This window comes from Chelmon rostratus, chromosome 13, assembly GCF_017976325.1.
Source record: "Chelmon rostratus isolate fCheRos1 chromosome 13, fCheRos1.pri, whole genome shotgun sequence".
Taxonomy (NCBI): domain Eukaryota; kingdom Metazoa; phylum Chordata; class Actinopteri; order Chaetodontiformes; family Chaetodontidae; genus Chelmon; species Chelmon rostratus.
In genome coordinates this window covers 21,153,467-21,181,084 of record NC_055670.1, presented here as the reverse complement: position 1 = coordinate 21,181,084, position 27,618 = coordinate 21,153,467, and the positions used below count along the sequence as shown (strand labels likewise).

Here is a 27,618-nt window from a genome sequence, read left to right as displayed (position 1 = left end):
GTGTTTTTTATGCACCAAACAGATGGCTTCAATGAGCTGATATAGCAAGTCTGCAATCTGTTGGGCCAAAAAGAACCAGAACCTAAAGACGGTATTGCTCTTTGTTCTAATGTGACACACATCACACATACAGGATTAAAAAAATGTCTTCTATGCACATCATGCAGATAATTATATCTGCATGAGCGTGAGTGTGATATTAAGTGAGTTATTCTTTTACTGACAATAATTGTGTTATTATTGGGTGAATCCATCAGTTTATTAGTAAACAGCATGTCAGTCATCTTCTCCATCAGCTCAGACGCTCAATAATGTTTCCTCCTTCCTCAGCTCATTAGAGGGGGCAAGGGTGTGGTGGGTTGCAAAGTTGAAAGAAAGCAGGTTCATAGAAACAAGTCTTTTAAATAGATTTGGCCCTGTTTTCATCTGCAATCGTGCATGCAATAGTAGATAAATGAGATATTAAAGCAGGTAGCGCATAAGGAAAAGGGGAGGGAAAAGAAGTTAAATTGTGGAGGCTGGAAGGCACTGGGAGATCAGTGGATCTTGAGCAGCTCCCAGTGGTTGATCTGATGAAAACAGCCCAGGCAAAAACCTTGATGTGATTTGTGGCTTGGAGAGCTGCACTGTAGCCTGCCTTTTTGCTCACACTGTGGTAGTATGGAGTTGAGATGATCCCAATTTCATGCACTGCTGATCAATGCTATGGATGAGATGAAGGGGTATTTTCTTTGTCAAGATGTCGATGCAGTATGAGGCTACGCCGAGGGGTGTTCATTCTGGCTGGCCTACATGGTACAGTGCACATTACAGAAGAAGGCAGAGAGTGCAAGTCATAATTTTGCCTTCTTAATTTGAAGTATTAAGCATTGTCCATTACTGGTTGAAAATATTTTGATAATTTTGCTTTGTTGCTAAAATCATTTAGACAAATAACTATCAGTGTTCAAATGTCCTGGGGAGCAACTAGATTTGAAATGGCCACTATTCCCATTTGGGATCATACCTTGTGATTTTTTTTCTGCAAATTCAGAACACTTCAAGCATATTACTATATTTACAACTACAAGTGACTGTTTCAGTAGTGTTCCAAATATGTATTAATACAGTCTCATATTGGTGGAAACTTTTAGGTCTCAATTGTCATGACTGATAATTAGGAGCAGTAAACAGACAGGGATTAGATTTTCATGTTAACAACACACACACACACACACACACACACACAAACACACACACACACACACACACACACACACACACACACACCCACACACACACACACACACACACTGGTTTTACTTTACTTGTGATCAGTGTTACTGTTCTGAAACAGTTGGCAGTAGCAAGTAGTAAAGCAGGTACCTGCCTGTTCATTTGGATAACTGACACTCTTCAGTGCCCTGAAACTACATAATTACCTCACTAAGGAAGAAAATTCCAACATCAAATAGCATATTTATTTTCTGATTAAATTCACACAGCAGGTAACAATGAAAAATCCTTCCTGACTGTCTAAGCCCATTAAGGTAAGCAGCTGTGTGGAAGCTCGCCAGTTTAACAAAATACAAATCCTCAGCAGTAGAATTTTTTGCTTTGTTTAATCACATAGATGCACATCAATATTAACTAAAGTACATGTACTATAAAACTGTTCTTAGTGCGTTTCTCCATCATATACTTAACAAAAGGTTCAAGGTTTGACAGGGGACCTCAGTACCAGTATCTTAAATGTCTGATACTTCCATCTTAAATTACTTTTATCAAATTATGGTAAATAAATATTTGTTGAAATGTTGTGCAATCATCCATTAAATAATACAATATATTCTCCATGATTAGTTTTTCTGTTTTTTCTTTTCTTAACATTAGCATAATGTATGACAATGGTTTCCCAGCATCCACATAGTGCAGCACTTCACAACTTCAGCGAACTTAAGAAAAGTAAGCGCAAATGCAAGTATAAAAAGTACCATACAAACATTTGTGCCAACATGCTCCATAACAGTGTGTATACAGCTCACACTAGCTAAGACAATATGCATGCACATCTGTGTGTGTAGGCTCCCTGTCCCATGGTGACCTCATTTTCTTTGTGGCTCAGTATAGCCCTGCCCCTTCCAGACAAAATCCATAATTTCTATTTGATGGTGCAGTCAGGCTGGGCTTTCTGGAGGACACTGCCTGAAATTGATGTGTCTCATTTCAGGTCTACTGAGGACGCCAATTACCCTTTGGAAACTCTTTGAGGATGCTGGTGCAACACTGACTTTCTGTCCTCGTTCTGTTGTTTCTTGCTCCCTATCCTTTTCCCTCCACTGTATGCCCTGTCTTTCCCTCCCTATCTCAGTCTAAACACCCCTTTCGGTTTCAACTGTGTTCTAGTGTGCCCCTTGTTTTCCTCTGTATGTCGTTCTCACCCTCTGCTGTCACTCTCACCATTGTACATGTTTCTGTGTTTGTGTTTGTTTCATCCAACCTGGTTAGACTAATACTATTATACAAGTCGAAGCTGTATGTTGAATTTCTTCTCATTATAGTAGACAACCTTATATTTTAATGAGCACTCTTCCTGGGAAATACCAGACCTGAGCTGCGTATTTCATATTTGTGGTTCAAGCCACAGGACTCCTGACTGTGTTATGTCATCAGAAAAAAGAGACAGTATTACCTTATTTTCTGCTGCTGAACATTAAAAGCAGCTTTCTGCTGACATGACCAATAAAGTTTCTGATCAAGCTTGCGGTATGTCACGATTCACAACTATTGGTTGTTTTTTACATTACAGAAATGTGTGGTGTAGTTAGAGGATCATTATTACTCCAGTTAAAAGATATGATACAAACACAGCAACCATTCTGTAGGAAATGGCTCTGTAAGCTCAGTGCATTAATTGGATGGTTGAATGTGTTCCTGGTTGACCAAGATTTAATTGGCTGACACTCTGTGTGCCACTGTGCGGTCCTCTAACCATCTAAATGCTAGTGTGTCAGTAAGAAAATATAATGCCGTTATCTTGGCAATATCTGCCCTGGAAAACAGATCATCCTCCAGTTTCTTCCTTGTGGATAGTGATAGTCAGCTGACTTAAGAAGAAACTCAACTTTTTGCTTGTGCCACTCCAAGAGTTCCCTGCATTAAAGATGGTCTGCCGAATCATTACCACACCCTGCTGCAATAATTCAATCATAATGAAACTAGAACATCTAAACAGTTCACTGTTGAGTCCAAGTGAATGTTTTTTCCAGATGAAATGAAATTCTAACCACGCATTACTGAGATATCACATTCATGGAAACGGAACAGAGGTCACAGTGACCTTGACCTTTGACTACCAGACTCAAATCAGTTCATGCCTCAGTTCAAGTGAACATTTGTGCCAAATTTGAAGAAATCCCTTTAAGGCATTCTTGAGGGTAAAACATAACAAAACTAAATTAAATCGAACAACTTACCAGGGAAACTTGTTTCATGGTGTCCCTCCAGGCTTTGCCAACAGTTGTGAAACGGCGTCCCTCTTCTGGCATTTGAGTCATGATATCTGGGGAGCTGAATATTGGCTCCAGGTAAAGCCAAGTGTTCTGCACCTTTAACCATTCATCCAGGATCTCTTGGAGGAGCAGCAATTTTCCCTCCCATTCCCTACAGGAGAAAATGAGATGGAGGATATGTATATGGGTGATAACAGGGTCTATGTCACCTGTAAAAGGAACAGAGTTTCAAAGCCATCTCCAGCTCACAAAAACACCATGAAAGGCAATTCCTAACCAACTATAATCAATAATCACTTAACTAGGTTTACGAAATCATTCTCCACTTTTTGCAGTGTTTCTTTGGAAGGACAAGAAGCTTAGAATTAATCAGTACAAACTGCCACTGCTCAAAGGTAGAAGCAGTTTTGGAACCCAAAATGTTTGTATATTTATATTATTTTGTATTTAATGCCAGACATACTCTGATCTGTAGTTAGTACACTCAGTATAAAAGGTAGTTGGGACTGGCTCTGGGAGTAACTTGTATAATGTATTGAAAAAAACGATTTCTTTATCACCCTTGTGGTATCATCCTCTCCCACCCACAAAGCCAGATAATGACATTAAGTGATATTACAAAAAAGTTCATCAAAAACAGAACAGTAGCTGCTCCAGCATCCTGCCCAATATGGCGCAATACATTTTAAAAGCTGCAGGGAATCCTGTGTCAAACTGTGACTGGCAGCAACACAATATTGCAATAATCTCACAAATTATACGGGATGTGGAAATTTTATCATTTGCTGAACACAGAGGCAGATAAAAACAGAATAGTAATGAATGAATTATATTGTGTGCTCAGCTGAAACCTTTGTTTTCCAAGTTTCACAAAGAATATTTTAACCACAATTCTGAGACAGACAAACAATTCAGGTATTTAGCTTCAGATAATTTCAGGTTTCTATAGGTTGTTGATTCACTAGTCTAAAAATTCCAATGCTTCAGCTCAGACGCATTATATGATACAATTAGAATGTTTACATAGACGTTGTATTACCCTCTCCCAACTTAGAAAAAAAAAAAGGTCCTCTTATCTCTGCTGGCGTGATTGTGGATACTTTAATCTACATGCTGTGGCATTGTCCAGCAGTCAAGTCCTTCTGGACAGAGATGATTAACTCACTATCAGCATTAATCTCTATATAAATCTGTTCTGTTGTTTGTTTGCTGGGGTACCGGGCAGCACAGCTTTTTCAAAGAAAGATTAATTTTGGTTGCATAATTATTAAATAGGCCAATATTAGGGGTGAGGGTGGTGGGGAGAAGACGTCTGCATTTGCTCTGTAATTTCTATGTAGTCCAGCATGCAATGCTACACTGGTAATGGCTTGTACCTTAACCATGAGTTATAGTATTTTTCTCATATAATAGTTCAGCCTGCAAGTCCTGTCCAAAGCAGATAATAACTGCAATAGTTGACAACATAATGCTGTTTACTACCAAAATAAAAGGCCCAGGTTAATAAACCACAAAACTAAATGCATCCTTGTTTGACTAATTTCAATTAGCCCTTCCATGCGAACATATTGCATAACATCACTGATTTGCTTTTTCAAACAAGCTAAGCAAAATACTTCTCAAGCAAATCTTCGTATCTCTTACCGTATCTCCACCTCAAAAGGTTTAATGAAAGGTGAGCCCCTCATGGTTTGTGTCTTCACGATGTGATCGTCCAACAGCATCTGCACTTCATCCACAGATGACAGGATGAAGGTACCCGTCTCTCGATAGGCCAGGAGACTGAACTCCATGTCACTCCACTCACAGGCCATTTTTTCCATGGCCTTCTCCAGGGAGTACTCCTTGCTGGCTGCTTCACTGATGCCCTCAAAGCTGCTCAGGTGCTGTTCCAGGCGCATGGACACGAAGTCAGCCACACAGGCCTGGTTATCAGCTGGCTGCAGGGAGATGCCAGCCATCTCAGACATGGCATCCCAGTGGCGGTCACGTAAGCCTGGGTTGCACAGCACCTATGAAAGAGGAGTAGTACCGAAGAAAATACTTTTATAAAGGAGTGGAAAGACATTTTAATTTAAACTGACATTAAGTATGATATGAAGTATGTTGGAATGCCAAAGGAATTATGAACATTATTTTGACTTCTACGGATATTAAATCTCTCTCTTGGGATCTTACCTGCACCATAGGAATATGCTTCTTGAAGTCCTCCACCTTAGTCTTCACAGTAGTGGCTATGTTCAGGGCGTTGGGTACATCACTGAAGCTTTTCTCCAGCTTGTACAGAGTGCGCCAGTAGTTACCAACATCACCCTCTACCTACATGGGTGGGGTTTTGCATTATGGAGAGAATGAAGGGTGCCAGAGAGTGTAGGGGCGATAGTAAAAACAATGAAGACCATAATGCCAAGAATGAAAGCCATATACCTTTTTCATAGTAGACATGTTAATGCGTAAAATAACGTAAAAAGCAGATATAGGTGTAATTAATAACATTGATATTGTCTTCTTTCCCTTTAGATATAACTGTTACAAGGCCTTAGTTATATAAATGACAGCAGGCTGGCTTCATTAGAAATAAGTCATCATTAATCTTATTAGTATCACCTGTGAAGTACAGTTATACACTGCACTGTAACTTTGCTTAAGTTTTATTATCCTGTTTAATCTTTTCTTTTCACTTCTAACTTATTTTCATTTTTTATGTCATCTTACTCATTTTAATCCTATTTGGGTGTCTTTTTTATATTGTCTTGTGTTTCTTCTGATGCCTTTTTATTGCTATTTAAATGTATGTTTATGCATATAAAGCTCTTGAATTGAATTGCCTTGTGAAGATGCCTTTTCACACTTAGCTTTCTTTACTAGCTCACACTGTTCTGGGCATTTACAGTGCTACAAAACAACTGCAATATGTTATTTCCTTACTATTGCTGTTAATTACTGTGACAGTTCATATGCAGATAATATAGTAGCCTAATCATTCTAAGTTTGTTACATGGTAAAATTTTCCCTATAGTCATAGTTTTCCAGCACAGGACTTGTATGAAGCTGTAAAAAAATGTGAAATACCTGATGGTTTGCTAATCAAATTTTCACAGAACCAACCGTATAACAAAGGATTTTCCAAGTTCTGGTACCTTGTCTGGGTTCACACCCGAGAGCGGGCCATGGAGCCACTGCTCGTACTGGTCAAGGAAATCTGTGGCTGTTTCATAGAGGCGCAGGAAGGGTGTGAGCTTGTCCTGGATCTTCTTACGTTGTGGGTACTGGGACACAGGCCAGCCATAGGCTTCTTCCTCTGCATTGAAATAATTTATCTTTCCAGAGTGGCAGAAAGGTTGAAAGAGAAGTAAGGCCGGAAGGATAGAAGGAAGAAAAAAAATAACAGACAAAGAAGAGATAGATGGATGAGTAACTCACTCTATGTATGGATGACAAACTCCTGATAAAGCCTCTTACAGCTCCTGTCACTGAGCTTTTGTTACAGCCAATACTGACCTCTAGGGGTTAAATATTTGCTAGCAGATTCAACTTCACATACAATGCAATAATCCACTGTACAATGAATGTGTATCTTTCAATCAGAAGCATGTATGACTACCAATTCATTCTCAGCCTTGAATCATATTGCAAAAGTGGATCTTTCACACCTTTGTAAGCTTCCCTTTACACAAAGAAATTCATGCTATAGATAGGTATTATCCTAACTTCTTTTGCACAATTTACTACAATACTGGCCTACTGACCTCACTTTTGTGTACTCCATCATTTTAAAGCACTGAAATCCTTAAGTACCTTTTCCATGGCTAACTCCAGTTTGGCATTGAGAGTCTGGGATTTCTTCAAATATTTGCTGAGATCCTTCAGCTCACCAGACGTGGTACACTCCTCCACCTGTACACTGTAGCTCTCCAGTTCTTCCACAAAGCGATCACGGCACAACTGGAAGGCACATACAGAAATGCACTTTTTGTTTTCTTGCACATTTTTTAATTTTACATTCTCATTCATTATTTAGTTCTACAGTTCAGATGCAAAAACATCCACCTTCCAGTTATCAGATCAATTGTTCAATAGATCAACAGGATGATATACAGAGTAGAAACACAGACCTTAAGGCCATTCTGATATTGCTCTGTCTTCTCAGTAATGATCTGTTTGTGTTCCTTAAAGATGGATGGCATATGCTTAAGCCACTGGATGGTTTGTGTGTTGAGCTCCATGTCCAGTGGTGAGAGGGTGACAAAGTCCATCAGAAAACACAACTGTGTGATGGAGTCTGACAATCTTTGCTTCAACAACGGCATCTCTGTCGTCTTCACCTTATTCATGAAGGACTGGATGGGGGCACAGGGCAACAGCAAACTGGTTCAGTACAACAACAATAATTTATATTTAAAACAAAAGTATTTAAGCACTGTCACAGCCACAGTCCAGTTACTGTCCTGAGCTAGTTACTAGGTGTGAAATGAAGTGGGTGAATGATAGTGAGTTTAGGTTAGCCCTTGAGCCTCTAACATAAAGCACTAGGCACCACATTGACAAAAATTTTAAAGTTTCCATCTGTTACTACTGACTAGATCTAATGTAATCTAATGTAATGCCAGGAACTGCTTTGTGGACACAGGTGTGAATGACAATAAGATGTACAGGGCATATCACACAAGCTGGTCTGTGTAGCAAGAATTTGGGGTAGTTACTTTAAGCTCCATCAGTTTCTGCGTGTCAGGTGGTGTGCTCAGGGCTTTCTCTGCAATCTTTTCAAATTCATTACAGAGCCTGTGAGAGAAAGAACATTAATTCAGGGACATACACAAAAGGCTTCACAGATTACATATACAGATACAGTATTGCTTGGAGCTAAGAATCCCTACTGGGATAGAGGCTAATACAGCAGCTAACACTGGGTCTAAAACACAAAATACTGCATTCATTTGACTTGTACAACGTCTATTTCCAGGCTCCAGCATGGCCAACTAAGGTGTAAACTCTGAAACCTCCCTATGCATATTTCAACAGAGACATTGCTGTTAAATCCTATCAGTTATTAAAAAAATAATAACTTGCTTCAGCAGCATTATGAAAATTTTGCATGGCTATGGAGCAAAAAAATGAAAAGGGTGAAAAGACTGACTTCTTGTTGATTTCCTGATGGTCCTGTAGCATCCGTGTAACCAGTTTCTGCTGAAGCTCCTGAGCACGCTTGAAGAGAGTGTGGAGGAGCTTATGGGACTGAACCTCAAACATGCCAAGACGCACCACCTACAGCCCAAAGTATGGATCAGTAACACCACTGTTATGTCACATCATTAAAGAAATCCAATTTCCAATAAGCATAGACAGTTGTGGCCCTGGGAAACATTTAAAGACTGTAGCTTTTGAGATTATCAGACTGTTTCGGTTTTCAGGATTTAGATCAGACAGCTTTCTATGTGGGATAACAATTGGAATTAGAGTGTAAAGACACATCAGTAACATCACTGCTTCAGATGTCACAAGCAGTGAACTGTCTAAAATTCAAATGCAATATATAACTTTCATGGCCATAACATTGTCATTTCTGGTGAGGTCCACCTTGCTGACCAAATACCTTGCATGATGTGTACTGGATCTGGTCAGCAAGCTGCTGGTAGTGTATCATCTCTTCCATGATTTCCTGGAATGAGTGCTGCTCACTTAGGAACTGCTCCACATCTTCCTCCGCCTGCCTGGATACAAGTGGGGCGTATTTATCATACTCCTGGACATACTCCTTGGGCCTGACGCACTCAGCCCAGAACACCCTACACACCTCCTCCTGCTGGGCCTGAAGGATCTCTGGGAGAATGATGGGCTTCAGGGTGCTTCCAGACAGGGAGCCTGGCTAGGAAGACAAGAAGCAGGCACCAGCAGGTAAAAGTAGATGTTGATGCAATTTCATGGTTGGCTAGGGTGATTTTAAAATACAGAATATGGCATCCAGAAAATATGACTTCAAGAAAATTACTAATAGACAATTACTAAGGCACTATTATTGATACTACTGTCAGAAATTATCAATGCTATCAATGAGTCTGAGAATTAGAAACCTTTCTCAATATAAAACAATGACAGAGAGCTCCATGTGCTGTATGCAAAAGATAACTAAATCCATTTTGAGTATCTGCATCCACAGGTGGGAGAATTGTCTGGTGGAGAAAATGAATCATATTACTACTATTGGTGTCCCATGTCCTCAAACTAATCCTAGCCTCAGACCTTCCCTCAAACATTAATAAATGATTTCCAGTGTTAAAAAGACACCATGATCATATTCTGGGTTATTAAGTAATGATTTCACATTCAGAATATCAATACATACAGATGTCAATAATGAATAAAAGATATAAAGCATTCTACCAGCAGAAATTGTCCCTGTGCCTCTGAGTAGGACACAGTATACAGTATAAATACAGAATGCAGGTTGTTACTCATGTGTAACGGACTTCTTGCAGTTATTTCAGTCAGTTGTAAGATTATTAGGTACACCTCGCTAAAACTAATGCAGTTTAATATAACAGGCCTGCAAAAAAACAAATCATGCAAGTTATAATATTTAGGTTTTGCTGAGTTGTCGAGTCAACTTCATGGTTATTTTGGAGGCTGTATGTATATTCTCTTCCAAAGTCTTAAATGATGTTACACAATTGTGTTACTTGGAAGCACTTTCGGAGAAATTTGGAGGCTGTAGCTGTGGTCCTGTTGACCTGTATTGAGAGGTGTTTCCATTATTTTGTCCATTCCATTTATATCAATGAGAGTGGGTTAAATCACATAAACACCTATTTGTATAATTATTTGTATAAAGTATTATTGCAGGACTGCTGGATTAGACCGCATTAGTTTTAGGCAGGTCTACCTAATAAACACATGCACACACGTACGCACACTCTTCCTCTTACCACCTCAGAGTACAGTTTGGTTTCCACACGAGGTATCAGGCTGATAGAACTCAGCATGAACTCATAGACATTAAGGAGGGCTGCCTCAAACAATTTGAGGCTGGGCTCAAACTTGATTTCTCTGTCCTCCAGGATCAGATGCAGCACAAAGCCGGAGTGCTCATAGGCTCCCTCGGACCGCTACACAAGACAGAAAGACAGCAAAATTTGAAGTGTACACCTGTTCATCTGGATCAAAATCTAAACATTTATTGAAATGACTTTTTTCAAGACCAGTCTGTTCCACTCTTCTACAATATATTGACCTGAAGTTTATAAGCTTTCTCCTACCGGGTCCTTGGAAATTAGGTGTGTATAATCCCTCATTGAGTCTATTGCAAGGTTCTGCAGCTGGGAGGTCATCAGTGCAGCGGCACAGTTGTAGAAAGACAGTAGCTTGGGCATGTTGCTGGAGGCAGGCACCAGCTTGTGCCTGCACCCCTGGTAGTAAATATTTTGAACTTCAGGAATCCAGCTGGTGTAGAAAACAGCAAAATCACATTCAATATTGATAGAATGTGCATTTAAAACTCAAACTACAGATGTAACTATAAAACAGTCAATAATGATAATAAATTGAATTTAACTGGAGCATTTAAAACTGCTACTACTACTGGACTGAATGTTATGCAGTCTCTTTGCACAAAATAACCATAATTAATTTAGTAGACTTGAGTAGCTGATCCACACTAATAACTCCTCTGTTACCTTAATGGCTGCTGATTTCAAATTTCTAAAGAAAAGACCATGGAATACGCCCCCCCTGATCTGCCCACTGTGCACCTAGTTGTATTTCTAGTAAAAGCGAACTTTTGAAAGGTCAATGAAGCTTCAATTAAATCTTCTATGCTGATGCAGAGTTGGCATCGCATTTTAAGGAATTAATACATTAATTAATTAATATCTGCATTTGAGGCATGCTGTCTTTATTTTTTCTTATTTCATTTAACTTTTGATTTGAAATGTACATTTTGAAATCGCTATTGCTCTTAAAAGATTGTTTATTTTGTACTTAAAAGTACTCCTGAGCCCTATTCAATGCCCAGTCATTACATCTGTACATGAAATCCAAAAAGAAAAGCAATTTTGACTCCTATTGTTATTTAATTGAGCACATGTATCTTGGTCTTAAGTGATTAAATGGACTCACTTTTTGAGGAGGATTCCTCTGGCATTATCAATATGTCTGGTGACTATCTGCTGAAAATCAGAGAGCTCCATGGACTCCTCTCTGCTGTGGAACTCCTCTACATCTATCAGACGGAGATTTCTGCAAGCGGGTCATCAGGGAGGGTAAGATGGTGAACAGAAGTATTTTCAGGGATTTGTCGCATGGGATAATAAAGTAGTGCCGGAATGTTTTTCAAAAAGAATGGAAACATGTTGGAAGGTCAATCAAACATCACTTTCTTATGGCTTTTATGTCTACGGTCCTTATGTCTATATGTCCATATCCATGCCGTTAAAGCAGTTGCAGTTATTTGCAAAAAACACAAGAGCTTGAAAATATTGGGTAAGGTTTGGAAAACTGTCCCCTGAAATCCTAAAAAACAGGAAAGTTATAATGTACATGTTTATTATTTGCTCTGTGTCAATATCTTCATTTTTAGCAGAAAATGTGCTTCCAACTGCTGCTATAATGTACAAGCTTTTTAATATACCTACAGTTAGCATATTAGATGAATACAGCTTCCAGCAAAACTCAATAACAGTCTGCTACACTATGTCTGTGGTCTTTACACTATGTGGGTCACACACTACTGCCAGCTTGTGACATGTTCAGACATTTTAATCAAGTATCATAATATAAAAGATGTTAATCAGGAGAATTGTTTTCTCAGAAGAAATTATTAAATTATGTAAAATGTTTTAAACAGTGTAAGTGATATTTCAAAAATGCATTTTTTTAATATTAATTAACCGCTATTTTTAAAAGGGCTAATTTGACCAAAGTTTGTAAAACTTACTCAGCACCTAAATATGTATAACAATTTCATTTTAAATAGTAAAAATAAATGAACCCAAGGTGAAGCACTTACTTATAACTGGCATGCCAAAGGTAAAGCACCTGCAGCATAGTGGGGTTGATAGAGTGAAGCTTATCTCTCATTCTCTTTTGTGCATGGACAAAGGCTTTGTTCCATGGTTTTGGCACTACCTCAACTCTGAAAAAGAAGTGAAAAATAACAAAAAATAACTGAAGGCCAGACTTTTTGTCCCCTCTGGCAAAACATATGGTTCATAATTTCAAAGGCTTCCAGACACTGCTTATTAAAACTCAAGTTGTCCTTGTACAAAGAAAAACAAGGAATTTCTACATGTTCTAGTCAGGAGAGCCATGCTATACAGTATGATGAAGAGTCACTGTATACTCCTCAGAAGATAAACATGCAACATTCTCTGTCACTTCATGTTGACTTACTCAAGTCTGTGAGGGGGAAGATCTTTCACTTTGTCCTTGTCATTTTCCCTTGAACCTCTAAATGTATATTTCACTGGGATCACAAAAAAAAAAAAAAAGATTTATGCAGTCACCAAAGACCTTTGGGCACCACTGTTAACACTATAAAGAATTAAAAAATCATTAATGCATTCATTTTAATTCTAATTTCAAGAAGCATTTTGTAATTTAATAATTTTGCATAAATAAAAGTTTTCCATCCTGATTATGGTGTGTCACTTTTAAAGGATTATGTATGCATGAAGGTCATATATTTGTATCTGTTAAAAGCTGACTCTAACGTGTAATAAAATACACACAGATTGCTTTCTTGATGCTGAGCAAGTAGTCTTCCTTAATCTCATCAACCAGCAGCTCCATTGGTGCACTCAAGCGCTTCAGGTGGCAGGGGACCATTTCCTTAATGTTCTCCAGCCAAGAGTCCTCCAGAGGAGCCACATTCTCCAGCTCAATCCCTTTCTGGATGTAGTCCTTATATCTCTGACAGAACAGAATATTATAACATATTTTCAGCAGCAGTATGGGAATTGTAAAGAAACAATTCCTGGCATGAGTTTTATTTTTCTGGTGATTAACACAGGATGATGGAAAGACATCTACATTTTCTCAAAGGAAGAAACACACCTAGTAACTGCAACTACTAAGACTAACAAAACAGTGAGTGATTGAAAGATTACAATATCAAATGTCTTGAATAGATTCTGAAAAAAAAATATGTGCACAGTTTCTTCACTGTGGGCATATGTACAACAAAAGAGGGCCTGTGATGAAACATATGGAATCAAGTGTGTATTGTATTATTACCATTTTACGGTTATCATTGGCTGTATATCTGGGAGAGTCACATGGTGAGGAGTTGTCATCCTCCTTCCCCTCCTGCTGGCTAAAAAGGGAGACAAAAATGGGGGACTGATATGCACACTATTTCCTATCCTTAGATGTGCAATGTAGGGTGGCAGTGGTTCTGGTAACCTATTGTTTACAGTACAAAGTTCCCTTGAAAAAGGTTTGGGCTTGATATTTTATCATAATAAACAAAATTCAAAATCTAATTTAATCTAAGTGGTAGTTAGTCATGCCCTTCCCATGCTTCCAAACTATATAGAGGAAATAATGATGTAGAGATGAATAAATACATCAATTAAAATGTCATGACAGACAGATAATTAACACTTAAAAGAGAGAAAAACTCACCACATCAATTTAACCAAGGTTTCACGGATATTTTTGTGCTTTTTAAAGAGTCGTGTGTAGCTACTGCTGCAATGCTTGGAGGCCCCAGAGATCTGCACGGTCTTCCTGCTCTGGAGCGGATTCTGACCTCTATAACTTCTACCTGGTCTGCTGTCTTCCCCTTTAATCAGTTGATCTCCTAGAGCACACACATGGCAAACACTTCAAACAGAACTGATCATGGTACTAAAATAAAGCAGCATTGAGCATTGCAATACAGCAGCAGTATAAAATATGTGATCATAATTCTGATTTTTGAGATGAGGGATAAGACCACTGAACCCACTTCTCACTGTTGATTCAGTTTCTTGAGGTTTCTGCACGAGTGGTGGACATAGTGAAAATGACGGCTTTGTTTCCATCCACGGCTGTTTTCTGTCGACCTATACAATATAATTTACCGTTAATTTGGTGTCGTTTTCACAGATATTTGAGGAAAGCATGTAACCTTGGAAACTTTGGAAAATGGCAACGTATGTTAAAAGTAACATGAGCAAGACATTAACTTTAAGTGTCCACATTTGACTAGCTATGTGAAAAGGTGGTGGTGTCATGGTCAGTTAAGTGGCAGATAACATCAGTTGTACACGGATAGACATTTTCCAACAATACTGCACGTAGTGTTCTGTATTCTAAACTTACCTGTGGTGGATTTGGTGGTAGGAATGGTAGACTATCAGTGATATTTTTTTTCTTCCAGGGCGAACTCATGTTGGCACTTGTGCAAAGTTATCTCAAACTAACGCTACAGCTGGCTAACATTGTGTCGTTGCTAGGGCCGTTGCTAAGGAAGCAACAGTGAACTCGCGTGAACTCCTGGGCACCAGCGGGATTTGCGGATATTTTTGATTTGTGCCTAAATCTATGGTACAAGTATAAAGCTTTGTTAATAAATAGTAGCACAACGGAAACAAGGTTATGAACAAACTTAACTGCTGTCGAAATTCCACCAAACAGTGAAACGGTATCGGTGATTAGACTAGTTCTATCGCGAATTGAGTGCCAAAGCTCAACTAATCTGACGTGCACGATAGCTTTGGCCTGCGTGATCTTGTGATCTCGCGAGTTCAGATGAATCGCAAGGTAACCAAACTAGCTGTGAAACCTCAGAGGTAGGTTAACGCTGGAAGTTTTGCAATTAACGGTTTGTCTACTTTCCCTCATGTGTTTCGTCTTTACAATTCCAACTGTGATATCTCTGCTTTAGTGTCACGTTGTGTAGAATACCTGTCGCCCATAGATCCCAGTGATGGAATAGTCCATTAATGTATAATGTGCGGGGGGAGGGGGGCACTGACGGTGATACAATATGATGAGGGAACTTTAAATTGATAGTGAATATATACATATGTTAGAATAGAAGCATACTGTTGTAAACTAATAGAATTTAGTTTTATAATTAACAGTCATTTAGAGAGTCGATTCAAAAACAACATACCTGGAATCTTTGCATAAATTCTCCAGCTACAGAATAATTTAAATGAACAACAGATAAACAGCTCGTCACTAATCAAGGCCAAATTCTTCTTTCACCTTTTCACAATTAGTCAACAGTAAAGAACATGTTATTATAGAAGGTCACCATAAGCCTAAGGCAGTCCAGATATAGGCCTACAAAGGCCTGGAAATAGATGCAAGCCACTCATAGTGTTTTAAATGTTGAAATTGAAGATCACTCAGAGACCAAGTGGGAAATTAAGAGAGTTAGGTTTAAAAGATGTACTCCTCACTCCCTTGATAACTATGGTCAAGGCATCATAGAGTAACTTCTTCAAAATTATTTTAATTGATAGTGAACTTTTCCTTTGTTTAAAAGTTTATTGGTCCATTTCATTCAAATATCATATATGCCACTTAGAATCTTGGCATCATTTTTGATTAATATATGACTGTTGACTAATGTGTTACTAAGCTTGTTCACTCGTTTTCTTCAGCTAAGAAATGCTGCAAAAATTGATTGATTCATACTTTTATTTTCTCCTGCCTTGATTACTGTAATTCCCTCAACACGTGTCTCAGTCAAGCTGCTCTAAACTGTTCTGACTGTAGCTTCCAGGCTATTAACTAGAACCAGCTGATGGTCCCCCATTACCCCTGTTCTTGCTTCCCCCCAGTGGCCTTCTGTAGAATACAGAATAAACTACAAGATCCTGACGATTACTTAAAAGGCTCTGCATGACCTTGCCTGCAGTTACATTGCTGGACTCCTCGTCCTGTGTCCCACTTCTCAACCACTTCTCCTAATCCCAGCTATTTATCCATCCTCTGCTGGGAAAAAAAAGGCAATCGTGCCTTTGTTGTTTTAGTTCAAACCCTCTAGAATGATCTTACTTCATCTATCAAATGTGCTGAATCTTTTGACTGTTTCAAGCAGCTTCTAAAAACTAATTTTTATAGGCCACCGTTTTTATAGATGTGTGTACTAAAGCGCATAACTCTTCTTCACAGGTCAAGACTTTCTGAATTTCTGCAACACACATGCATGACTTTTCCTTTAATTCCCTTACTATGTTACATTAAAAAAACTATGAATACAACTATTTACATGAAAATACAACTTTAGTTCAGATCAACTTAAAAACCAAACCAGCTCACAAAAAATATCCAAAGTAAACACATCACCTTGTTTCCCGGTAGAACAGCAATGCAAACATTTTCTCATGAATTGCATTCTCTTTTTCTATGAAAAATGTGAATGCTCATTACGATTCAGACTCATTTGGTTTCTGCTCGTCACTTCAAACAACCTACAAAACATTTGATCATAAAATAACACACTGCTCATGCTAACATTATCTGGGATACTGAAGCATGTTTAAAAGTCTTATTTGCAGTTATTTGTTTGCAGTGGTCAAGATAATTTAGGGCAGTATCTTATTCTGAATATTTTCTTAAATGATGGTGGATATTTGTAAGTGGGACAAAATGCACTTAAACATTTTATTTCAAGGTAGACCTTAAGTCAGGCTGTGGTGTGGAATCTTATTTTCTGTGCTTGTGATTGTCCACACTTTGACACACGGGACCAAACATGTCCCGTGTCTGAGGTGGGTACAGTGCTGCTTCTGGAAAACCCAACTCTGGTCCGCGATGATAAGGAAGACAAGCATTATGTAACTCTCCAAGCATTTATCAGGCCAGTATTTGGCCTCGAAGTGGCTGTGAAGCTGCTCTGTAAGCTGCAGTTTAACAGCTCTTCCTGCTAGCTGGATTTATTCAGCCCGGGTAGTGTGAGCTCAAACCTGAAGAGGAAAGAGAAATATATTAATATAATAAGATAATAATAATATTATATATATATATTTGCCCTCCAACCAGACTTGGGTCAAACAGTAGTCGTCACTTATTTCGGATTTTTGTTGTAACCAGCTTAAAGGAATAGTTTGACACTTCCTGGTTGCTTGGAAACCTCATGACAACGAGCCCAGCACATAACCCCTATACAAGCAGAACAAGTTATTTTCACACTTCAGCTTTGGACAGTTTAGGTGCAGGTAGCTGGATTTTGTTACCTCTGGAGTGTAGATAAATGTTTCTTCTTTGCACAAGCAAACTGTCTGCTTGCAGTAGCTTTATTTTACTGTACAGATATGTAAGTCTGCTATCAATTTTCTCCTCTAACCCTCAGCATGAAGGAGAAGGAAAAGGTCTTTCTCAAAATGTCAAACTTTTCCTGTAAAGAAGCTGGTTGGGCAGGATTTTCTATCTTGAACAAAGTAATGAGCGCATGAAAATGTACACGAGTGTATTAAATGAACTGATACTTCAGTTTGGATATAAGACGTCAAACTCAACTTTGTGTTCCATTCAGAGCAAAACACCAAGAATTACTTGCAGCTACTTTTTTCAGACAAATCATGGAGAAGTAGAAAACTGGGCTCCATACCATTGTGCGATGCCTTTGGCCAGATCCACCTGTGAAAAATCGATCATCACCTGTGGGCAGGAGCAGAACTTCAACATTCAGTCAGTTATCTGGGCTGAGCTGCAAACTGCAGAACAACTGTAGTGATCAAGACACTGTAACTTGTGTTAGAAATAAAAACATTTCTGAACCACAATGAAGCAAAGTTGGAAATGTAGCGGCTGCATTTGTCTCACCCAAACTCAACTGTCTAACAGCATGGAGCATTTCCACTGCTGAACTACTATGAAATCTACAGTCTATCACAAGTAGCGTTACCCACCATGCCAATGTCCTTTCTCTCTCGTGTGTACAACATCTTGTTATTTTTCACAGCCACGTCCAACTTCCTTGTTTGGGCTTCATTAAGCGACACATCAAATTCAAACCTGTGATAAAAGAGGGTTGGCAGAAAGAATCAAGTACCGGACACAGTCTCAGCTTCTGTGCCTCTGAACTTCTTCACGCTGATATTCAGAAAAGCAGGTGATGAAAATGTCAGTTTTTTCCATACAGATGTGTAGTGTAAGCTTACTTCTCATTGAAGACAGGGTTAACTGTTCTCTTCTTGACGTGCGTCTTCTTGCGGTGTCTCCAGGTTTGCTCAGGGAGCAAATACAGGCGGACATAAGAGTCTGTGCCATTCTCACTGCAGGGGAATAAGTTCCTGTTGGCAACAACACTTGTATGTTCAGTTTCCTCTTTTGTTATGTCGGACCCAGTCACATCATTCATACCAATAAAACACAGAGTAAATTAAACGTTCTCAACACAAAACTGTTTTTGATGCTCAACCAAGGCCTGAAAAAGAAGCTATGCTAAGTTCATACCAAGAACTGCAACCTCATATTGTGGTTACATCACTACATGCTAAACCAAGTATATCAACAAATGACCCGTTAAAGTTGCTTTTTAATGCCATCACACAGGAACCGAAGTGTGAATTTCTGGTGATCTAAAATGTGTTCAGAGCTCAGTTGACCAAATATTCTGCTGCATTTCTCTGATGTACCTGCAGCCGTTAACCATGATGATGAGTTTGTTCCTCAGGGTGGCGTAGCGTACAGTCAGGTGGATCTCCCCAAATGAACCCTGATGTTTCCTGATGGCCCTGTAGTGATCAAAGCATCTGTAAACGTCACTTTTATTATATAACTCTCGCTATAGTTGGCTTGAGACATCAGGTTAGACGTCAGCGCGCACGAAACAAAACTACAGACTCACTCTGGATACGAGGCTCCCTCTGAAATGTCGAAACGCGACGAAGCGATGGAGTTCTCTGACAGCAGGCTGTGGGAGTCGAACCGACGCATGTTTGACGTGGTGGAAGGAGCCGGCCGCGAGGTTTCGGAAGCCGCGAGGGAGCCACGGCGGTGAGCTGAATAGTCGTCACGAAGGCCGTTGTGGGAGTCAGCGGGCTGGGTCGGAGATGAGAACTGGACGGTGCTGGAGGAAAGTGCTGCAGAGGATTCTGGGGCGTTACCTCCTTGGTTGCTCTGTGGTCCTCCTTGTTTGACTTGTGGAGGAGGGTTGAGGATGATCTTAGGTGGAGGCTTTTCCAGAGTAAGAATCTATTGTGGGTTTGATGACATGGCTATCATCAGTGACACAGTGTATGTAGGTGTTGGCTGAATAACATTGACTTATTTCAACTGGAAATAGATGGCAGCAAAATGCTAATTTACATTAGATGACAGACTGTTAGCTTTGAACAGGAAGTAACTGACTGGCGTTTTGGTATGTGCGATCATATCTTTGTACTGAATGTGTGATGGGCTTGATCTGTGTGTAATGTGAGTTGCTATGTACTAAACTTGTGTGTGTCGCTTGCCAGCGTTTTGCACCCACCCTGAGAATGGCTTTCATCTTGATCTGGCTGTTCGCTCCGGAGCGCTCCAGCAGGAAGCGCTGGTCCAGAGTCATGTCGGAGGTGTTGAGGAGGCGAGTCAGGGGCAAGTTGAGAACGCCAAGCGGAGTCTTCTTCTCATGCTCTTTGACCTGGACCACAAGAACACAAAATCAAACTATTCAAGCAGTGAGTGGAAATTGTTTTATATCTCCTGAGGATATTCACCTGACTGAGAGAGATTTCGTTTCATCCAGCGATTATAACATTGGTGTTTCCTATTTTTCAGCTTCCAGTTCGGTGCAATAAATGTTGATACGTACAGGTTTATAGGGATGAATACAAAAAATAAGACTGATCATTTCTAAATATGATGATCTTCATTTAAATTTCAAGCCTCTTATAATAATGACGCCTTCGTCACCACTAAACTTCTGATCAGACTGTCCAGCCACACACATACTGTGGCATTTGCTAATTTGCAGTCAAAACAGAAAAATGTGTAAATAAACTAAAAGAAATCAACTTTAATTCACATTTTTGAGATTTTCAAAAGTAATTATCACAAACATGGAGAAACAAAGGTTTTTGATTCTGCTGGGTAGAGAAATGTTTGGTGTGTAAAATATAAATTGACAAACCTGCACCATGAGTCGCTGTGTTTGGACGTTATGCACAAAGAAGGTAAAGCCCTCCTCCCACACCGGGTCTTTAGATGCATACACAACCTACGGAAAGGGAAGAAACACGGCCGCAGCCATGACAACTTAAAATTATTTCTATCTATTTTACAAGTCTGCTCTCTTGTACAGTGCTAAAATACCAGCATGAGCAGTAATTAACAGATATGACTTCACAGATCTCTTGAGTTAAAGAGAAAATGCTGCATTAATGTGATAAAGTGAGTGCTGTACCTTGCTTTTTTGAACTTCTTCATCAATGGAAAATTCCACAAAGGAGTTTGGGCCAGAAGTTCTCTTTGTGAGCTGAAAACAGAGCAAATCAGTGAGGCAGTCATTATTAAAATGATGCTTTCACTCACTACAAAAGGCCAATAGCAAGAAAATAACACTGGGAGTTTGTCTACAAGCAGCCTGTTGCCTTTGCTAGGTTACGCATTCCATCCCTAATGCACTGCAGACACACCACACCCTCCGCAACACATGAAACAGATGTTTACTCTGGCAAAAAACAGAGAAGAACAGAGTAAATGAAGAATGTGAATGCTACTGGTGGTAGACACAGATAGCATGCTAGCGTGAGCATGTCTGACTGTCATTTTACCAACAGTCCAAGGGGGAATGAAAATATTCAGACGCTGATGCAGTTGTTCCATCATTGAATGCAATATTTGGGCTGAGACTGTCTGGAGTTAGAAATAAAAAAAATAAATAATAAAATTAAATTACCATTGTTGTTGTTATTATTGTTATTTAAACTAAATAATAGCTACAACCACATCACAGTAAATATGTACGTAGTTCAGGATGATCACATGTCTTTCCCACTTCACTTTATGACTGTATTTTCATACAATCACCAGCAGAGGGCAGTCAGAGGCAATGGCTGCTACTGAAACACATGTTTCACAGGTCTGGGTCAAATGAATTACCAGGTAGAGGGGTTTATAGCATAGGTACATGTGTGAGGAGGTAAAATGTTTGTCACAGAAGCTGTTAGGTGATCTGTCAGCCTACATTACCTTTAGAGAGATGTATAGTGTAGATGTATGACTATAGATATAATCTGATATATATTATATTGATTTATGTTCTCACTTCAGTGTGTCTTCACTGTTCAATCAGCACGTCTGCGTTTCTTTATGCTGGCAAACTGAGCCTGAACAAGCCTCAGATTAAGGAAGAAATCTGACAAGTTCAACACAGGCTGGTAATAACACACCCACATACCATGACAGGCATTCGCCAGACAAACAGGAAATACCAGCTATGCTGAGGGACAAGTGAACATGGAGCACTAACAGCAAACATCTGATCTGACTGAGGCTTTTTTTTTTTTTTTTACATCAAGATACAGAAGAGCTGAAGTGTAAGGCAGTTACCCTCCTTCTCAAGGGCAAATGTTGCACTTAAGTGCTGAATATTCACAAAAAAAATTGGCAATTAATCAAACAGCAAACCAGCGGTGACACAGTGAAAATGGGGTCTCTGAGAGCCTGGGGTCCCTAACGCCAGCTCAGCTCCTTCTTAGGAGGATAGGTGGAGGGAGGGCAGCTGGAGTCACAGCCTTATGCAACAATACCGTAAGCTTTAAAAAAGCTCTCGTCTTACCCGAGTGTCCTTTGAGCGCTTCCCGTGTTTGTGATGCTCTGTGATCTCACTGTGGTCTTTCTGAAGCAAAACGCAAGAACACACATCGGCACATTCATCTTTCCATGATGCATCTCAACAGTAGTCCCTATCAGAGGCCACTTACTGGTAGGTTTGACGCATTGTCCAGATACAGTGCAAGCATAGCACAAGCAAGGCCGTCTGAAGTCTGGAAGAGAGTAATACATGATTGACACGGCTGACTAACTGCTGGCCCAGTAACTCACCAAGTAGAATAAGAGCCTGAAGATACTGAATGCAAAGGTTAGTGAAAATAAACTAAAACAAGCAACAATGAGGTCACCTCCGTCAGCAGGCTGGGGTCGGTCTTCAGGGAAAACCACTGGAGTTTGAGGTGAACTTCTCCATTCTGGACCCCTTCCAGTGGAAACCACTACAACAGCGAGGGGATTGCATTAGCATTTAAAAGCTTTTTCCACTCTAAAAAAACGCTGCTGCTGCAAGACATTTCATCTGCAATTGAAAGAGTAGGAAACAATACTGTCCTGTGAAGCTGGCAAAGGAACGTTTTTCCCTCTGCAGAGAAAAAACTATTCTTACCAGGCACAAAACGCTTTATTCAGCGTGTCCACGATGTTAAATAAAAGCTCACCTGGTCCATTTGTTTGTCCCTCTTTACTTCTCCCAAATCAAGGTGATACCTAAGGTGACAGTAATCAAAACTGATCGCACTGAAGAGTGAAGGCTCACAGCATTTCAAACTAATATATTTTGATACCATATGCACTCATACTTCTCACCTATCCCACAACACCACTCAGCTGTTTTCCCAAAAGACAAGCTACTGTGCTGCATATTTTCAACCAAATAATCATATTAACTGTTGAGGCTGAGACTGAGGATACAAAACATTATTCAAATATAGTACATGTTACCTGCATATAAATAGCAACAATAATAATAATATAATACATAGTAATCATGGCACTAATGTTAATGATGAGAGCATGCCATTAAAATTCCTTCCTTTGTGTTTTTTTATTGCAGTGCCATAAAGGGATAATGAGTAATGCTTTAGAAACTCTTTGTTTGTGCCGTTACTATATTCTTACCTTCCAATGAAGTCGTCTTTATCTGTGTCCTCATCATAGAGCTCCAGCTCCAGCTCTTGCCCTGGGGCCTCGTGGACGACAAACTGCGCACAGATGGAGAAAAGGTGGATGTTATCTAGTGTGTTTCAGGCGGGGCAGTCGACGTCGGTTCGACTCGATTCGAAGGCTTTGGCAGATTACAAATCGAAAAGGGATGTCAGATGATGAAAATGATGAAAACCTCAAACAAACACAGTCACGTGCTGGAGACAAGCTCGGCTTTCAAATAATGAGTTGCTAACAGTAATCTGAGTAACTCTTTAATGCAACCGGAGACAGAGTGTATTTATCTTCAGCTCTGCCTTTCACTAACTAGGACACGTGTCATGGAATGCTGCAGGATTACACAGTATGAAAAACAGTGCAGTTCAGGCTTAACTATCATGCATTTACAAGTTTATCTAGGTGTTTTAAAGCAATTTTAAAGTCCATAAAGTAGCTGAATAACAGAGTAATCATATTATTGAAAGCAAAGCACAGAAATGCAGCTAATATGACTGACAGTTACTGTACCTCATACACTTCATTCCACCTGGGGTTCAAATTCTCTTTGATGGTCTTGCTTTTAAAATGCCGGTTGCCGACTCTGAGTGTTGCATAGGGGTCTGATTTGCCTTTCACTAAACCCATCATGTACGTGTCCTTAGCCACCAGGTCTCTGGCCTCCAGCAGGTGGACCCTCACCACGCCCTGAGGAGCAGACAAGGAGAGCAGGAGTCAAACTAACAATATCAACCAAGACTAAATCTTCACCTACATATAAAAAGTGCATCCAAATCATAGGAGCTTTTATTTTGGAAGGGGACTTTTTTCCTAAAACATGTGTCGTAACAGTATTTAACAATGCGAGTAAATGCAGGTGATAAGATGAAGATGCAAATAAGCATATTTGACATACGCGAGGTAGCGGGAACCTCATCTGGTCCACTTTGACCTGGTCTATGAGGGGCACACACATGCGGTTGGGCAACACCATGAGCGAGGCAATGATGTCCATGATGGTCTCCTCAGACAATGAACTGGAAGGGGACAGATGAGATGAGACAACCAGACAACCACACAGCAAAATGCTGGGGTGACCGCTCAGGCTCCGTTTAGGCCAATCACAAAGGACCGGCATTGTTATGGTCAGAGGGTTTTCTGTGGAAGCTAACCTGAAGGCAGGGCTGTCCAAGAGGTTGGTCATGCCAGTCCAGTTGATTTCTAGGGACTGAAAAGGATCTTAGATAAGATAAACTTGGCTAATGGCACAGATGAATCAATGACAGCGAGCTAATGAAAATCTGCACTCACGGGGCGGCGAATGAAAAAAAAGGTGACGCCTCCCACCAGTGGTGCTTCGCCAATGAGCGGCTCCAAAATGACCCTCAGCATCCCCTTGAGCTGCAAGATTCAGGACAGTTTTTACACCACTAGTAAACACATACAACGATGATGACGATGAGGGTAATGCAGAGAATACCGAAAAAAGAGTTGCCCACTTTAAGTCCTTTGACCCCAGCTGTGATTGGCTCCTTCACCACAGTGTCGATGTCCACATCACCTTCATAACTGTAAAATGAACAGGACTCTTGCTCAGAGTTACACAGTATACAGGTCACATTTCTGCAACATAGAAACAGCTCTGAAAAGAGAACTGAACCAACCTGATATTCAAGTCCAGGATCACCTCCCGGTGATCCACTTCATGTGTGTACACTTTCATTCCAGTGATCCTGAGAGGCTGGAATCAGGGAGACATTTTAAAGGAACCTCCTCAACCACCTTTAATATGACACTACACTCTCTCAGTTTAACAGATACAGGTGTGATGGCATCATTTCCGTATAAATCACAGGGGTGTGCTGTTTCTCATAAAAACAGGATAATATTAGGTTAATGGCTTTAAAAGTTATGGAGGACAACTGTAAACTAAATACAAACTCACTATGTGTCCAAAGTGGATCTTGGTAAAGGTGAAGGTTTTGAGCGCGGGGCTGGAGAGCCGCACAGCTGGCTGGATGTTTTCTTTAAGGAGCTTCTCCATGTACATCCCAAAGAAAGGCCAGGCCTGCTCCAACACCTGAACGTACAAAGCAAAACAGAGCTAAAACACCTTGATTCCACCTCATCAAACAGCAAAGAAAATTTCACTTTCACTTTTAGAGGCATTGTGCATGAAAGTGTTTTTATAGCATGTTTTAATTTACAGAAAAATAAACCAATACAGCTGAAAACTGGTGCAGTCTGTATGTTGCTTTGGGCCCATTCATCTCGGCAGGGCACAGCATAGTCATGGAGGTTCACACCCTGCCCACCCTGACTGCCAGAATCCACACAGTCTGCACCTTGACTGCAGCCTCTACCTTTTCATGTACACTGAACACATTCAGATTCAGGCCATGTGACTTCTACCACGATGGGAACCCATAAAACCAGAAAGAGGTCAAGTGAGATACTGTACCTTGTTAACCCAGTCGACTTTCTCAACATCAGGAAAGTGGACCTTTGAAAAAAAAAAAAAAAGATCATGAAGTGAGGTGAAAGGCATGCAGGGTGGCGGCGACGGAGGACCTAATCATGTCAGTAATTATTAAACTTTCATCATGCAAATTTAAGTGAGTTCTGCCTGAAGATGTTAAAGAGGGAAAACACTATGTACACTTTTTCAAGACCTATAAATGAGGTAAAATAAGATCCACTGATATAGCCGGTTTTTACATTAGGTGGAAATCATAAATCTGCATATCTTAAAATGGAAATCTATCTAAATGAAGTATGCCATCATCATCAGATGCAAGACACCAACTGCCCCCACCATTAAAACGCAGTGTGATTTCACATTCACTGTGCATATATGACATTCCTCTGACATTAGAAGATCCCATCTGACTGTCTCTCCCTTCTTAGTTCCCATGAGTCACTGCTGGAGCGGGTGTGGCGTAACCAAATGTGTCCTGCAGAATGAAAGTGCTTTCGGCTGGCTCAGCCCATCCCTGAGAGGACCCTGGAGCTTCAGGCTGAGTCTGGCTGTCATGCAAATAAAGTGGATTTCAGTCAAAGTGACAGAAAGCGTGTTCAGTGTTATGGGATGCTGTTTGGCTGCATGCTTGGCGTTTGCTTGTCTGACTAGCAGAGATATCAGTGCCTCCAAAAACACAGCAAAAACAGGTTTGAGGTTGGGCCTTCGATGACTGGAGCGCTCTCAGTTGAATCCCTTTGCTGCCTTGTTGCTGAAGTGCCCTTAAGCAAGGCAGTTCACACCTACTGCCTCTGTAAAGATGCTCAGAAACAAAAAGTCTGTGATTGCATGTATCGCATGTTAATACAATACATACCCATGATGCCATCTGTAAGGCACTTTGCAGCTCCTTGTTGACCACATGTGTTTCATTGTCCACGAATTCGATGGCGGTTCCGATCCGAGCGTCCTTCCACTGGCGGTTCTTCTTCCACCAGGTGATCATCACCATGCACAGCAGCACCCAGCTGACACTGAGGCCCAGGTATCCTGTCAGATACACCGGATAGAAGACGAACACGGCTCGGCCAAAGTACATTAAGAACTCCATCAGCATACGATTGACCGCGGAGGAGTTCAGCTTCTCCGGGCCGCCGGGGACCGTCAGACTTTCCCCGGGCCGCGCTCCCTCCGCCGGGCCGCTCGGATACATCTGTCCGGCGGATGCCATCGGGTCGGACTTCCGCTGGAGCCTGGTTCCTCACCTCCGAAAGAGCTGTTTCAGCTCGATAGCCTGAACAGATTTATGATTGTTTCCTTATTTCGGTTTAAAAGAAAGCAAACGCTGAAGACAAACCAACTGCACACCGCAACAGTTGTATAATGAATCTTGTACTAACACTTCCGCGTTTGACACTTCCAAACGACAGGTATGCACACCTGCGCCCATGGGTGGGGAATGCGCTCCACAACAAAAAAAGGAATTCCACCCTAAAAATGAATGCGAAAGGGCAACCTTATGTTGTGTGGGACTATTTTTCTTTTCTTGTTCCTCATTTCTTCGTGCCTTTTATAACTTTATTCTATTTTTATACTATGTATTTTTCCATTAATTTTCTTTTGGAGACATCGGCAGTTTTGTTGTCGGATATTATTATTGTAGCCTAATGTTTTTGTGACTAATCCAATATTATTGTCCTATGTGACTGGTAAAACAGCAGTAGTTTGCCATATTTGTTATCTGCAAAGCCCTAAATCCAAGCCTTTATAACTTGGCAAATAGAGATAACAGTCAAGGTAGTAATTCTGCAGGAAGACCTGCAGGTGGAGCCATACTGT

The 27,618-nt window shown here is 40.3% G+C and overlaps 2 protein-coding genes across 3 annotated transcripts in view; both read right to left on the bottom strand.

Moving 5' to 3' along the window:
* Positions 1-14,858, bottom strand: part of dnah7 (dynein, axonemal, heavy chain 7) — a 71,861-nt gene extending 57,003 nt beyond the window's left edge. The window contains exons 1-19 of the mRNA XM_041950039.1: positions 14,790-14,858; positions 14,434-14,530; positions 14,109-14,286; positions 13,719-13,797; positions 13,214-13,394; positions 12,876-12,948; positions 12,493-12,618; positions 11,604-11,723; positions 10,745-10,928; positions 10,415-10,594; positions 9,085-9,357; positions 8,629-8,756; positions 8,195-8,273; positions 7,607-7,831; positions 7,290-7,436; positions 6,632-6,811; positions 5,670-5,810; positions 5,136-5,503; positions 3,456-3,642 (exon numbers count right to left, since the gene is read on the bottom strand). Of these exons, the coding sequence (XP_041805973.1) occupies positions 3,456-3,642; positions 5,136-5,503; positions 5,670-5,810; positions 6,632-6,811; positions 7,290-7,436; positions 7,607-7,831; positions 8,195-8,273; positions 8,629-8,756; positions 9,085-9,357; positions 10,415-10,594; positions 10,745-10,928; positions 11,604-11,723; positions 12,493-12,618; positions 12,876-12,948; positions 13,214-13,394; positions 13,719-13,797; positions 14,109-14,286; positions 14,434-14,530; positions 14,790-14,858 (3,015 nt within the window). The remainder of the gene's footprint in view (positions 1-3,455; positions 3,643-5,135; positions 5,504-5,669; positions 5,811-6,631; positions 6,812-7,289; positions 7,437-7,606; positions 7,832-8,194; positions 8,274-8,628; positions 8,757-9,084; positions 9,358-10,414; positions 10,595-10,744; positions 10,929-11,603; positions 11,724-12,492; positions 12,619-12,875; positions 12,949-13,213; positions 13,395-13,718; positions 13,798-14,108; positions 14,287-14,433; positions 14,531-14,789) is intronic.
* A 1,768-nt stretch (positions 14,859-16,626) lies between these two features.
* esyt3 (extended synaptotagmin-like protein 3) lies at positions 16,627-27,183 on the bottom strand. Of its 2 annotated transcripts, XM_041950766.1 has the most exons (23): positions 26,657-27,183; positions 25,783-25,824; positions 25,267-25,401; positions 24,986-25,062; positions 24,821-24,890; positions 24,633-24,722; positions 24,494-24,549; positions 24,238-24,358; positions 23,853-24,029; positions 23,301-23,383; positions 22,841-22,889; positions 22,532-22,621; positions 22,334-22,396; positions 22,189-22,248; positions 20,812-20,883; positions 20,539-20,625; positions 19,900-20,049; positions 19,276-19,622; positions 19,064-19,162; positions 18,587-18,718; positions 18,335-18,440; positions 18,034-18,083; positions 16,627-17,389 (listed from the first exon to the last, which is right to left on the bottom strand). In XM_041950766.1, the coding sequence occupies exons 1-23, from the start codon at positions 27,008-27,010 to the stop codon at positions 17,350-17,352; spliced, it is 2,550 nt and encodes an 849-aa protein (XP_041806700.1). In that variant the 5' UTR covers positions 27,011-27,183; the 3' UTR covers positions 16,627-17,349. The 2 variants fall into 2 exon arrangements, with proteins under 2 accessions (XP_041806700.1, XP_041806701.1); XM_041950767.1 differs by lacking the exon at positions 22,189-22,248.
* Between the last annotated feature and the right edge of the window lie 435 nt (positions 27,184-27,618).

Coding starts and splice junctions, on each gene's coding strand:
- esyt3 (XM_041950766.1), bottom strand. CDS start 27,010: ATGGCATCCGCCGGACAGATGTATCCGAGCGGCCCGGCGGAGGGAGCG. Junction 20,884..22,188: donor AGCGCTCAAAGGACACTCGG/GTAAGACGAGAG, acceptor CTCTGTTTTCAG/CTCACAAAGAGAACTTCTGG. Junction 18,441..18,586: donor AACCCTGTCTTCAATGAGAA/GTAAGCTTACAC, acceptor CTTTTATCACAG/GTTTGAATTTGATGTGTCGC.